This window comes from Chiroxiphia lanceolata, chromosome 1 (assembly GCF_009829145.1).
Source record: "Chiroxiphia lanceolata isolate bChiLan1 chromosome 1, bChiLan1.pri, whole genome shotgun sequence".
Lineage (NCBI taxonomy): Eukaryota > Metazoa > Chordata > Aves > Passeriformes > Pipridae > Chiroxiphia > Chiroxiphia lanceolata.
Window position 1 is genome coordinate 129,446,333 of NC_045637.1, and position 14,696 is coordinate 129,461,028.

Here is a 14,696-nt window from a genome sequence, read left to right on the forward strand (position 1 = left end):
GAACACCTCTGACATGATTAGTGAACATATAGTATTATATTTGAAGCACTGACTTACCAAGGGATGCACAAATCCACAGGGAAACAATCTTTCTCTAAACCTTTATCAGACAAAACAGGTTTACACAGGTGTATGTTGAAAAATGAATATAAAAGGATGAGAATACAGGAGAATAGAAAGCTTCTGAGGAGTGAGAACTTTTATAGGTGAATCCTCATGTTATTATCCCAACTCATTTCAAGCCACTCCCCTGTTATTCTGTGATATGTTTTCCCAACACAGAATGATCCTTCATCTAACCACCTTCATCCTGCTCCAACTACCACATGATCAGCTACAGTCAAATCAAGGAAAAAGGGGAACATGGGCAACATGGCAACAGTGGTCCATGAAATGAGAATTACAGGATGTACGAGCAATGAGTTTGTTATTTTTATAAATATTATTAACATATCTCCACTGGAACTAGTCTTATCTACACATGCTGAAGAGAGAATTATTCCAAACATTTCTATAGTCTTTGGGATGTTAACAACAGGTCAGGGCACAAAATATCAACCATGCAAGGTGGACCATACTCAAAGAGGGCTAAGTGGAAATACTGTCTTAGACTCCATCGAATCTCTCCATTAATAAGAAAAGCTGAGGTAAAAAAACTCCCAAAGAAGCCCCCTAGAAGCATCACATTCCCACAAATGAACAACTTCTCCTGATGAATACATAATCACACGTGCCTCTCATTTCCTGAAGTGTTTTACAGATCAGGAGGTTAAAAACTTTCCACAAGCAATGGAAATGTAGGTACAAATTTAAAGGATGTAAAATACATGAGCAAAATTGAGTCAGGGACCTGCCCAGCTAGCTGAATTTTAGTCTGAATCAACAGGCTAACGAAGTCACAGCTCCACCTGTTGAGCTAAAGCAAATCATCCACCTGTGACAGCTGGCAGCACAGGTTCATTTTTGTGCCAGATGTAGATGACTAACGCTGTGCTGCTTGGATAAAGCAAAATACAAAGGTTTAAGGACAAGCCATGCCATTATTACTCTAGGTGGAGGAGTACTGTAGCCATGGAGTCATTCTGTCAGAGAACAAAAGGGCTCAGTTCTACGGGAAGGATCTCACGGCAGACCAAAGACAGGATGACATCATTCCGGGTAAATTTACTAGAGCATACAACAATGAAAGAAACACACTAGGAATAAAAACATATAGAGCCCACTCAGCTCTTTTTGACTTCATCTGACCAAAAGCTATGAATACCACATAGCCATACATATATATTCTTTCACATTTATTACACGTGCTTACTACTTCTTTTCTGTGCTAGCTGTGAACAGCCAGCTCACACAAAGCAAATCAAGCTAAAATTTGATGAAATATCATTCCAAACCAACTTATAAAAATGGAAATATTTATCAAGCTAAAGACCCCATTTTATAACCAGAGAAATCAATGGCAAAGTTCTCATGAGCCTGAATGGTCTTGAATCAACACGCAAGTTTCCTGTGGAAGAATAAATAAGGATATATATTTTGCCTTACGTGGTCATTATTCTAATATATTTTTCTTCTGAAAGAAAAAAAAAAGGATCTGCAGTGATCTGCAAAAAATGTACATCAATAGTGCAGTTAGACTTCAAATTTACAGCACAAATACGATACCGCATACAGGCCACACATGGCTTTCTGAGGTACACCACCATTTCCATTTCTTTGTAATTCTAGTAAGTGATGCTGTCTGAATGCTTTAAAAACACACTTACAGAAAAAAAACAGAATGCATGAATTATCTATTTGAAAAGCCTAACTTTACTTTCATTTCAAAAATAAAGATATTTTGCAAACTGTTTCTTCAGAACTTGGATCAGTAGTCAGAATGAGTCACAAATAATTATTTCAAAAATTCTGAGTTAATCAAAAAATAATTATTATCCAATAATTATTGGATTTTTAATTATTCAGTAATTATTATCCAATAATAATTGGATAATAATAATTTTTTAGAATAAGGGATAGTAAGTAGTGCTTGGTTATAGAAACAATACTGTAATGGATCCTAAGTAGCCTAGAGATAAATTCAGCAGGTTCTTGGCAAAAATATTACTTTGTAACATTTTTAAAGGCATAGATGTGTTATTTTTTCTGTCGTGGAAGGAGAAAGTTTTATATCCTAAAATAATAAATGCCAAAAAAAATACTGCATTCACTTTCTCCTAGTTCAGTAAAGCACTGAAAAGTGAGTGAGTCTCCCAACTTCAGTTAAGCTTGTGTTTTGCTTCTAAAAAGCAGCTACAAACCATTGGCCTCTACTCTGAAGTGTCTGCTACAACACCACAATTTCAGAATATTCTATAAATTGTGGAGAACAAAAGCAGCACTGGCACCTCCCCTAGTGTACTCAGTCACATATTTCCATATTCACTTGGATTGCATTACGCTGGAAGACTGAACCATATCATTACAATCTGCTAATCCACACAATAACTTTTCCAAGACTCGCAGTCTGCTCTAGATAGTAAATACTCTGTGCCTTTAAGATGCAAACACAAAATGTATTCTGATATATTTATAATTCGGTGGGATATCACCTTATTGCAATGACTAGGGCTAGCAGAGGTAGCAGACCTCTCACAGAGGAAGGAGGTGCATAGCAAGGGATATCCCTGCTCGAGTCAGCACAGACAGAAGCTGAAGATATGGAAGATGATTCACACAGACCACAGTCTTATGAAGGACCAGAATATGTCATTCCTTACTTACTCCAAGTGACCACTCACAGAAAGGCTTCTGTGAAGTAACGGTTATCCTTTGTGCAAATAACTACTCAAAATACTGAAGTTTTAACTCAGATATTAAAAATAGTATTGCTAAAGGGTCCTAATCTCTCTCCCCTCTGTTTGCAACATGTACTACACTGCCACCTACTACAAGGAAGCCAGTAAGCAAATGTGGTGGTTTGTGGAAGCAGGGAGATGAAACAAGTAGGAATATAAAATGTGGACCTTGTTAAGGTAATACTCATTGCAGATAAAGGTAGCAGGATGGAGCCCATCTTTTTTAATGGTGAAGGTTTTCATGTACTATTTATTATGCACATCTTTTATGCCATACCTCTGTAGTCTTTCTTATTTTCCTTCTCTTTAAAGACCTATTCACTTGTCAGTTGTGCTCCACAAAGCTACAGTATTATTGCTATGTTTTACTTATCAATATTGCTTACAAAATCCTCTCAAGGTGCAAAGCATTTCCCACATAAACATTAAGAAAAATCTCTGATTGTAATACAAAACAGTTGCAGTAAGTGAAAGCAGAAATTACTCTAAATTAGAGTCAAATTACAGACTAACATTCTGATTTTAAACACACCAATATTTTACAATACTTTTACTGACAGTGCAACAAGAGCGAGGATAGAGTTTTAATATTCTTATTTTAAGTCAATACCTTCTTTTGCAAGACCTCAAATGCTATGGATGAGATTGTAAATATAAAAAGCAGTCCATTAATTTTATATAAGCAGTTTTATATACCTGAAGGCCTATGACAACATTTCTTGACAAAATACCCTAGTAGAAGAATTGTTTTTCTAAAGTTCAATCAAGAATAGCTTATAAAAATGACTGTGTAGATAAATATTATGGTACAGGTGGTCTGAAGAACCCATAACAGAAATTCCATTAGCTAAAAATTTTTAAGAGCTGCCAATTACACTTTCAATTTGAAGTGGCATCTGAATAGTGACAAGCAATTCTCGGTGATAGAAATGGCCTACTTAATCTTCAACAGGAAACAGAATCTGTCTTCCTCGCAAAAGTAAACAAATCATTGATTTGCATAGGAATCCTATCTTGTATTACAATGCAGAATCAGGCCATAGGATCTGCTGTAGAAGAGTCTTTGTTTTTCAATAGTGCACTTAATGTATGCCTACAATGTCTCTTCTTTTTACTTTTTCCCAGCAGCTCATATGCACCTCCAAAACAAGTGCAGGAAATATCATGCCTGCTGAGAGTTAACTCACACATAATGCAAGGCTGACTTGGGCAGAGGAAAGGGGGAAGAGGATAATGAAACATACTAGTCTGTTCTTTCTGACATATGCATGCAACATCAGGTAGAAGCACTGTACTCATAAGGTCAGATCCAAAACTACCAGAACTGTTAGAAATCACCACTGAGTTCAGTGATTTTCAGATCAAAGCATGTTCTAACAAGGAAGGTAAGTAGCATCTGTTGTTTTTCAGCTGAGGATACTGTGTTGGTTAGAGTTACATGATTTTCTAATTTTCTTTCTAAATAAATAATACAATTTTAATATATCATATATCTATATACATACAGATATAAAAATTTTAGTTACAAGTCTTTCAAAGAACTAAGGCCATTAGATCACTTTTTTCCTAGTGTTATTTTGGCTGTCAACTCTGCTGCTAAAAGTCTGCTGTACAGCTATCACTAAAATTTTAAGGAAACATACAAAGAAATAATGTAAACGTATTTTCTTATCAGTTTTTCAAAAGATCAGAGAAAAAAAAAGAGCATTCACAAGTGTATACAACAAGAAACAACCAAGCTACACATATAAAGCAACAGACAAGCTCCTTGTCCTTTAGTTTTTTGCAATTCTGAATTAGAAAATGAAATTACAGGAAAACAGGGCACTAGTATCGTAATCATTTGGTAAGCCTAATTTCTCTCCCATCAAAAACCTGCAGATTAGAAAAAGCAGATTATCTTTCCATGCACTTGTCAACCTGTCATCATTTTAGTGATCAAACAGATTAACAGGAAAGGTGATACTCCAGAGGGCACTAACTTGTGAAAGGATAGGATAGACATCAACTAGTGGACAAATGTTTTTTCAGCAGATGCAGGGGGCAAGGAAGAAAATATTACTAAATAAAATATTACTAAACCTTTCCTTGGAGAGGAAAAGAGACAGGGCACCTGGAGAGATGGCACAGTGTGCGAGGCAGATGAACGTCCCTGAGACATTTGTCACTAGCTGGACGATGAGACATTGACATTAATGAGGGTGGCATTTGGAAGATAAAAGCAATATCTCTGCAGCAGACAATACCATTTCAAGACACCACACATGGGGAAATGGTGTAATCAAAAGAGACTGGAGAGTGTTCACATCTAGCAAAAGCATCACAATCACTATTGATATTCATGGGAGAATATGGATCAGGAATAAATGGCTTATGGTTTTGTCTGGAGGGTTGGTGGGAATTGTGGGTTGTTTTTCTTCTCAACCCAGTCAATTCCCATCACATTCCTTTATTGAAGGACTCTCCATCACTCATTCACTTATACCTGCCTTGCCAAAAGTCACCGTTTCATTGACAAGTGCTTTTCAGGCAGCAGAGCTCTAGAAGACAGCTTTGTCGATAGTGAGTGGGGATTTACAGGGATGGAGGCTCTTGCCTGCAATTATCTCCTCGTGAAAGCAAGGAGAGAGCTGGGACATACCCTGAGCACTGTCTGCCAGGACACAACCAAGTGTAGACAGCAAGATCTGGCTGCCCCTCACAGACACCTCAGAGTGCCACTAACCCAAAAAGGACATCAGCTGTGTCTGAGAGTCACTCCTGCCATTACTCATGGGATAGAAAGTGTCATTATTAATTAATCACTCCCTGTTCTCTTGTTTTGGTGTCAACCATGTCTCACAGCTCATTTTTTGCTCCAGTGGTCTCGGGTATCTCTGATCTCTCTCCAAGAGGAGAGGATGCTGTGGTCCTAGGATAGAATGAGACAAATCTGGGCAACCCAGAACACCCTTCCTGATCCCCAGATTCATTCTGTCATCCCTGTTCAACTCCATACTCATGTATTGCCCCTCTGATCAGTTTTTCCCCAGAAAACAAAGCAATTGCTACACCACTGAGAGAAAACAAGTCAGCAGCAACATCAATTTGCTGGTCCACCCGCCTACTTCTTCGTTCAGGAAAACGGACGCAGGCTGACAAAGCCCAAGTTCAGAGCCTGTTGCGGGTGAGGTCTAACCAGCAGTGGCCCGAAACATTGACTACCCCGGGACGGGGCGTCTATGAGAGAGTACTTTCCAGGGGCCGGCGTCGTCCCCGGGCCGGTGCGGGGCCGGGCGCTGTCCGCGGTGCTGCCCCCGCCCCGCGCGTTCTCCAGGGTCCTGCACGGCGCTGCCGGAGCGGCCGGAGGGGCAACGCCAGCCCTGGCCGGGGGGGGGAGCGGGACACCCCAAAGTGAACCCTCCCCTAGTCCGACTGCCAGCGCCTGCCCGCTCTCCCCGCAGTGCTCGCACCCGCCGTCCGTGGCTGGAAACACTCAACATCTCCAACAGAGGGGGAAAACCCACACTTAAAATAAATAAATGAACAAATAAAAATCAGATGGATTAATCGTGCAATGAAGAAGGCTTTAAACACGGAGCCAGCGATGAGCAGGAAAATAGTAACCCGAACTAACCCGATATGTGATAAGGACAAGCTCTTTCTGCATCCTCAATAATGCTGCCTGCAAGGAGTGCAGCCCCACACGTGAAGGTGCCCATGTCCCCGTCCTGCAGCAGAGTACCGAGAACCTCCTGGTTGTACTTCAATACCGTCTCTCTCTCTCTGTTTCAATTTAAAAATTGAAAGAGAAGGGGGAAGTGATAGAAGAAAGCTGATTGAATCTATCACAAACAAGCCCAGCAAGATGGATTGTGGGGAAAAAAAGCTGTATTCCTAAGCAGCGATAGGTGTCACAGTAGTTAAAATAGAACAGAAAAGCCTCTCACAAAGTCAATTCTTATGTAGATGAGGAGACATAAGAGCTTTTCTCTCTTCGCGGGCTTAGTGAATTTCTAATTTGCCCAAAGAAGCCCTAGAGGAATGAGGTAGAAAGGGTGGGAATATTGGGATTGCTAGTCATAACAAATATTGCCATGATCTGGATTGTCGCCTGAAAATGAGGGGATCCAACACCATTGTCTCAGCCGAGTTATTTCTCTTGACCTTCAGCTTTGTCCATCCAGGCTCAACAAACTTCCTGCAATGAACGTCGCCCCCTCTGTCTACCAGAAACACAACTTTGGTCTCTCTAGGTCACAGAAAGGGAAAGAGGATGAGAGGTGCTTTCCCCTCCAAAAGAAAGGCACTCGTAGAAGTTTAAAAAGCTAGAAAAATGTAGGGTTAAACAATAAACTGGGAAATGTGCTGTCCTGCTGAACAGAGAGCAGTTTGCACAGCATCGAGAACCCGTCAATGTATATCATATCAATAAAAAGGAGCTCTTCGAAAGCTTGCATAGTAATTGAGATTGGAGATCTTTTTTGATATGTGTTGGCATTTCCTCATATCAATCTGACAGAGCCAACTCAGGAAATTGCTGGTAATATTCATCTGGGGAGCACTTTCATTAAACGTAATTCATTCGACTTTCACAATAAATTGAGTGACATCCTTACAGCAGAACCTTTTTATCCTTGATGAAGTGCTTGCCAGCCTTTGGTTTTCCACTTTATTGTCACATTCCTTAAAGCAGAATCGTCAACATGTCAATCTGCTGCATGAAAAAAATGCTAAAGCTGTATTTACAAAGCACCCAGGAGGTGGTTTAATGCTGACTTACAAGAAGAGCGACTGGGTGTTAAACTATCTGATAAATCACAGCAAAACTTCCCCCAAACCCAATCGGGAGAACAGAAGCCAATCCTAGGGAGGGAAGGATGGCTCACACATTCATTTTCTGCAAGTGCTGGCTATTCCGAGCAATTGGTTTCTTAACCTGCTTCACCGCACTTTCCAAGAGGATTGGGGAAATTGGCTTTTGTTAATTAAAATGGCGGTTTAAAGATGTAGGGAAATATCAAAGAGGTTAAAATGGATACCTCTAGGTACCGTACCGACTTGGAAGATGTGTCTAGTAGAAGAGAGGCAGGGATTATGTTCAGGTACCTCCCTAAAAGGTGAAATCTGTTCCAGACTGCTTTCTCCAGCTATATAATAAATAGAAATAGTGTATACTAAACACCAGGAAAAAGACATTTCAGTGCGGGGAAACCCCTTCTTAAACTAGCACAGGTCCCTGGTGATTAGGAACTAGGGAAGCCTAGAAAAGGACGCACCATCCTACGTTAAAAAAAAAAAAAAAAAAAAAAAAAAAAAAGGTTTGTTTCGCCTACACGAGATGGGAGTCCGGTTGTTATTCCCGCGCCTTCCGAAAGGGTAATTTCCCCCCCCTACTCCACGGCGACAGCGTTTCTCAAACTCCTTTAGAAAGAGAGAGAAGGACCATCTCAAGGCTACATAAACTCCCCCGCACAAAGAGCCACTTCTCTTCCTGCTTGCCAAGCTCTCTCCCCCGCCTTCCCCGCCTTCGAGGTCAAACCGAAAATTGCAAGAAATCGCTCTTTTGGGGGGAAAAAAGCAATACTCGAATGCATTCAGCACCAAATGCCTCTGAGAAAATACTGTTGGGTAATGATTACGATAGGACAATGCCTTCTCTCTCTTTTGTTTTCTCTTTTCTTTTATCTTCACTGTCTATAGAGGTGTGGTTTGTTTGGTTTTTTTTCTTCCATGACAAAGTAGGACACAGTCAGCAACTATCTTTAAAAAGAAAGAAGCAAAAAAAATCAACTTATTTTCGCTAGCACATGATATCTCCTCACGTTCACCACAGCTTTCATTAACCGGGGTGAAATGACCGCAAACAGTGCGACACACAGCGAAATTAAATGTACACAAACTCTGGAGCCACTAACCCTCTGTTTACCCCCTCAGCAAATACCGTACCAAGTGTGCCACCGCTGAGGACAATTTTAAACCTCTATGATTCACAACAATTTTTCAGGAAAGCTCCTCTCGGCTGCCAGAAGGCCTCCAAGCTACAGTGGCGGTGTGGAATAGACCTTAAAATCCCAGCCCGGCACGGGAAGGAGATTAGCAGGCTGTTTCCAAAACCACTCTGCCAAAGCCATCGCCCTGTAAAAGAAGGTGCCCCGTGATCTCCGCAGTTCTACTCTTCTGACAAAGCACCGCGCAGAGAAGCTCTCCCTGCGAAACAGCTCTCGTCGAGAGGGAAAAAATCACCCCTCCTTTTGCTCTCACACTGCTTAAGTTCTACACGGAGTTAAAGGGCTCTGCCACCCGGCTCCGGTGTGTATCCTAATTAACAAACCCACTGGTGAATAAACACTTTACTGGGAGAAGGCAAGCCAGGTTGGGGGCTGAGGAGGGGAGGGATCCTTACCCTAGCAGCATGCCACGCAAAACACCGACTGGTTTTAGTTCCGTACCCGCTACTCCGGGTAAGGAGTACTTAAGTAACGAACCAAAGTCCCTTCGAGCGGGGATGATCCCAGCAAAAGAGGTGCGTGTTACCACTCCATGATTGTACGGCGCGGGAAGGTCTCTCTCGAGTGTGCGAGGGTAAAGCCTGTGACCGTGACGGGGAATGGAGTCCTGTTATCTGCGAGGCACTTTGGCCGCGTTTCCCGAAGGTGTGCAGGATGCGGGCGGGGAGCGGCGGGACGCGGCGAGCGCCCGTCGCCGCCGGGAGCTGCCGGGCACAGCCCGCCGGACCCGCCGCACCGACGGGCTCCGCAGCTGCCGGCACGGAAACGATCTGCCTCCTCCTCCGAGGCCCTGCTTGACCTGTCCCAGTGAGAAATAACTCGTTAGGATCCTTGCCGTCCTTGCTAACAGTCCCCGCGTTCTGTAGTCGCTTCTACAGCATGCTGCTTCCACGGGGGAGGGGGGGCGGGGGGGGGGGGGAACAAGAGGAAAGGAAAACAAACAGCCTGGCCTTTTATTGTCCTGTGGTGTCGAACTGGAAATTCAGCGTCAGCTAGGCAGGAGGTACAACGAGAAGGTTTCCGTTACGGGATGGTATAAAATCCCAGTGTCTTTATAAACAGAACTCGGTCCTGTGAAAGTCTGCGATCTTTTGGGTTTTTTTCTTTACTATTTACGTGCTTCCTTACTGACGATTTTGAGCTCAGAACAGCACTGTTAGTTAATGAAATATTATCCATTAGAATTAGACTAAAATGCTTTCGAAAGAAGAGCGGTGGAGTGTCGTGGTGGATAAGACCGAGCGTAGGTGTTTGGACACTTTCTGCAGCTCTCTAAAAGTAAAGAAGGAAAACAACTGCAAGCCTTTAAAGGTTAACTCCTAATTCTACCAAATAAGTACTAAGTTATCCATTTAGGCCAAAAGAAATACATTTCCACTGCAAATCAAATATAACATTTTCAATACACTGCACAGCTCAAAACAAGGAAAAAATACACGTCTTGCAAAGGACACCTAACGTTCTTATCAATAAACATAATACGGCAAACCATCTCCAGCCCAGCAAAATTCCTACTCGTTTTGATCGGCTATGACCTCTATAAATTTCAGGCAATAAGGCTGGATGACATATGGCTCTATTAAAATGGGGGAGAAAAGACACTTTTTTTTCCCCTTCAAGATTTCATTACAAAGAAGTTTAAAGGTGCAGGGGAAAAGGGGAAAAAAAAATAAACACAAAGAGCAGTGATTTGCTGGGTGAAGTGAAATTACGAGGCACGCAGTGTCTGTAAATGAGTAACTTCGAGGTAGCCCAGCCTCGTCGCAGCAGTTCACTCTCCCTGAACACCTCCTAGTTCAAGCGAAGGGGAAACTGGCTATTTTCTCTCTCACCTATGTTGTTAACCCCTCCCGAAAAAGGTTTTTTTAACAAACTCGATAGGAAGCTGTTTGTGCTGCCATTTCATTTACCCTTCCTAACAGTTCGAGCACTGAAAATTAAATTCCTAATTTGAAACTGCTCTAGTCCACACAGAGTGATGTGCACACACGGATAGGCACAACAAAAAGCTGTACCTTGCTGCTTTGTGGCACCGCATTAAAGCTTTAATCAAAACTTCATGCTTCGCTGTTAATAAACAGCTTATTATCACGCCATGGCCTAATGCAAACTTTCAGAGTCACTCTCGAAATACAGAGAACAGGAAGAGATTGGCATAAACGTGGAAGTATCGATTCAGAAGGAAGAATCGTGTTAGGGAAATCCTTTAGATCCTCCCCGAATATTTTGGCAGAAGACACAGCCCAGCCGAAGGACGCGTTCCCTCCCCCTAGCTTGTCTTTTATTCACGATATTTCGCATTGTTTGGAGGGGGGAATGGAAAATCGTCTCCTTCACTCTGCAATGCCAAGCCTTCGGAAAAAAAAAATAAATAAAAAAAAAGAAAAGCATTCAGGTAATGAAGTCTGTAACTAAACGGTAATTGAATCAGCATAATTTGCACACTGAATGGTTTTCAAATGCTCCCAGTTCACAATTAAAGGAGAATTAATGCGCTTGTTGTTCAGACTGCAGCGCATTAGAATAAATCCAGCACTGTTGTTGTAATGAGTCCAGAGCAGTTTAACTGCCAGCAAACACATTTAAAATCTAACACGACGTATCGATCTCGCTCCGGCTTTTTTGATGGATTATTTGCCACGCACTTTTCTCCCCATTTCCCCCACCCCTCTACCCCTCAGCCCGGGCTATAAAATTCGCAGGGAGGAGAGACTCCCGCGACAGACGTGGCACCGCCCGGAGAGGGCAGGGCCCCCCACGTCGGGCGGGCACGGGACGGCGCGGGATATGCCGGGATGGGCCGGGATGGGCCGGGATGGGCCGGGATGGGTCGAGCGCGCGGAGGCTGCGTGGGCGCGGGAGGGGTGCGCGCCGCCGGCCCCACCACGCGCCCCCGCGCGAGCCGGGCCCGCTCGCGATTGGCTGCCCCCCGCTCCGCGCGCCCGCGATGCCCCGCAGCGCCCCCGGGTGGCGCGGCCGCGCCAGTGCAGGGAGCGGCGGGGCGGCAGCGCCCGGCGGCCGCGGGGACGGGGCCGCAGCCGCAGCCGGAGCAGGAGCCGGAGCAGGGCCGCCGCCGTCGCCTCCCCCAGCACAGTCCTCAGCTGGGATACTTCTCTCGGCAGCGCTCCTGGAAAAAGGTCTTTTCCCTCCCCCGTCGCGCGGGGACGAGCTGCCGCCAAGCGTTTGCCTGCTTAACGCGTCGCAGGCGAGAGAGGACGCGGGCTGCAAAGGAGCAGCCTGCCTGGTTTTTGTTCCTTGCGGTCGTAGAGGGAATAAAGTGTGTGTGTGTGTGTGAAAGGAGATAACGCCGCTGTTTACTCGTGTTCCCCCGGTAATCTTAAAGGAGATTTGCTACGAAAGTCAATGACACTTCGCGCGTAAAACACTCGCTGTGCTCGCCGCCGAATGCCCTCCCGCCTGTGCCGCGCCACCCGTAGTGGCACACCGGGAGGATTCCCTTCCAGAGGGGCTCCCACCCTCAGGAAGGAGCAGAGGGCAAGAAGTTGCCTCCATCCCACAGCCTGTCCAGGAGCCCCTGCGGCGGGACTCCGGTGCCCACGCAGATGCCGAAGGACCCGGCCAGGGAGGTGGCACCGGGGGACGCGGCCCGGGACTCCCCGACCCTGTTCTAGCCCCCCAAGGAGAAGTTACGGGTCTGCCCCGCAACATCCCCGTGTCCTGCCGAGATTTCCTGGCCGAGCCCCGCGCCTCCCCGCCCCCGGCCCGGCCCGACCCCGGGACGGCGGGGCAGGGCTTGCTACGGGGCACAAGTAGTTGCCGTGAGTTTGCTCGTTCTCCGCCAGGCTGGTGTCCTCCCCCCGCCGAGCTCCCCGCTCCCTGGCCCGTACGAGAGGTCGGGGGCACTCACCAGGTAGAGGGTGGGCTGCAGCAGAAGGACCGCGTACCAGTACACAGCCTGCATCCTCGCCGCTCAAACTTCCCCCGCGCTGCCTTTGCTGCCTCTTTGTTCCTTCCAGAACATAGATCCACCTGACATCCACTTTACAGAACAAGCAGAGCTCTCACCAGCCTAGACAAAAATGAAATTATAGACCCCATGACCACAAGACAAGGTTAGGCTTGAGACAAGGGGCGAAGAGAGGTGTGTAGGGAACGGGGTGGCGGGGGGCGGGAGAGAAGGAGGAGATGGGGGGTGTGAATGGGGGTGGGGGAAACCAAAAAATGATTAAAATCGAGTTAATCCAGCGTCAGAGCAAAGTGATCGCACGGTCCGAGGTGGCGGCAGATCGCCTGCAGGCAGCACTCCCCAGCGCTCAGTCCTTTTACCGGGTAGGAGAGCCCCGTGGTGTCGGCTGGGATGGCCCAGGGATGCCAACGCCAGCCCTGCCCGTCTGCCTACCCTCTCGGTGGGCATCGGGCGGCAGCCACCTGCCACTTGGCCACGGAGCCCCGGCAGCGCGCTGGAGAGCAGAGCGGGGAGAAGGGGACCGTAGTCGCTGGAATCGGGGCTCCGGATGCTCCTGGGCGCTTAAAGCCAAGGCAGAGAGCTTTGCCTTCGGTACGCTGGAGCAGGCTTTGCGTACCCCCACAAGTATCCACCTCCCTCTGCCTCTCCCAAAGGCGAGCCGTGCCTTGCCCCGGGCCGGGACCGCGCCCGGGGGCGCCCCGACGGGCGAGGACCCCCATCCCCGGCCCCAGCCCTCCTCCGCCCCCGCGGCCCGCGGACAGCTCCGGCGCCGCGGGGGGGCCGTAGCGGGGATACGTACGGCGTGGGGGATCCGACGGCGGCCGGGGCTCCGCGGGGCGCTCCATGGGCAAGCCTAGAGGGGCTGAGTGCCGCGGTGCAGCCCACCGCCCCTGCACATCTCGTCGCCGCGCTCCGCGCCGAGGTGTCCCGCGGCCGCTGTGCATCCAGCGCAGGCACTGTCAGGGCGGCGGGGCGGCTGGAAGGCTCTCCCCCCCTCTCCTCCCCTTCTCCGCACACGGCCGCGCTCCGGCTCCGGCGAGCAGGACACTTACGGGAGGAGGGAGCTGCCCGGACTGCCCGCTCGCCTTCGGCGGGGGGCGAGGGCAGGAGCGGCTGCACCGGCGCTCCGGGGCGTCCAGGGCGATTTGTCTCTATTAAAAATGACTTATTGGCGAGAGAGCGGCGAGCGCCCACTATTTAACTTCAGATAAAATCTGTCTGCAAAGACCTTGGCCGATCATCGCAAAATAAAGCGCTGGAGCCGAGCACTGTCCGAGCCTCACTGCTTGGGGAGAGAGAGCGAGGAGTGGAGGGGGGAGGAGGGGGGGGCTTGCTTGGCGAGGGGGAAGGGAGGAGGGAGGAAGGGGAGTTTAGCGGCGTCCCATCCTCTCCGCTGAACGGGGTGATGAATTAGAGCCCTCCCCGGGCGGTGCGAGCTGCCTTGCGCTGTCTGCCCTGCCCGCCCTGCCCGCGCTGCTGCCTGCCTTGTGTCCTGCCCTGTCCCTGCTGCCTGCCCTGTCCCCGCTGACTTGCCTGTCCCTGCTGCCTGCCCTATCCGCCCTGCTGCCTGACTCTACCGGGGTGCGGGCGCTGTCCTTCCTACCCGCTCTGCTGCCCGCGCTGCTGCACGGGCACAGCCCCTTTCCTTCTCTACCTGCCCGCGGGAACCGGCTGTCTGCCTGGAAGGAGCATGGGAGAGCACCTTCTCCCTCTTTCTTCCCCTTCATTGTAGTTTTTCCACCTCCCTCAGGGGTGTCCCGTGCACCCACAGCGCTGCTTCGCCCGCGAAGGCAGCGGGCGGCCGCCAGCCGGGCACAGAGGCGGCGGGATCGCGGATGCGGGAAACAAGTTCCAGAAGGAAAGGGTTGCTTCTCCCACGCAAGCAGGAACCTGTAGCTGAACAGCCCCTCGGAGTGAAGCTCATCCCTGCCCGGTACTGTG

General features: G+C 47.6%; 1 protein-coding gene across 1 annotated transcript in view; it reads right to left on the reverse strand.

The window, feature by feature from the left end:
• Positions 1-14,227, reverse strand: part of NXPH1 (neurexophilin 1) — a 140,641-nt gene extending 126,414 nt beyond the window's left edge. Inside the window, 2 exon segments of the mRNA XM_032711833.1 lie at positions 12,696-12,857; positions 13,808-14,227. Coding sequence (XP_032567724.1) covers positions 12,696-12,749 — 54 coding nt within the window. The 5' untranslated portion in view covers positions 12,750-12,857; positions 13,808-14,227.
• Positions 14,228-14,696: the final 469 nt, after the last annotated feature.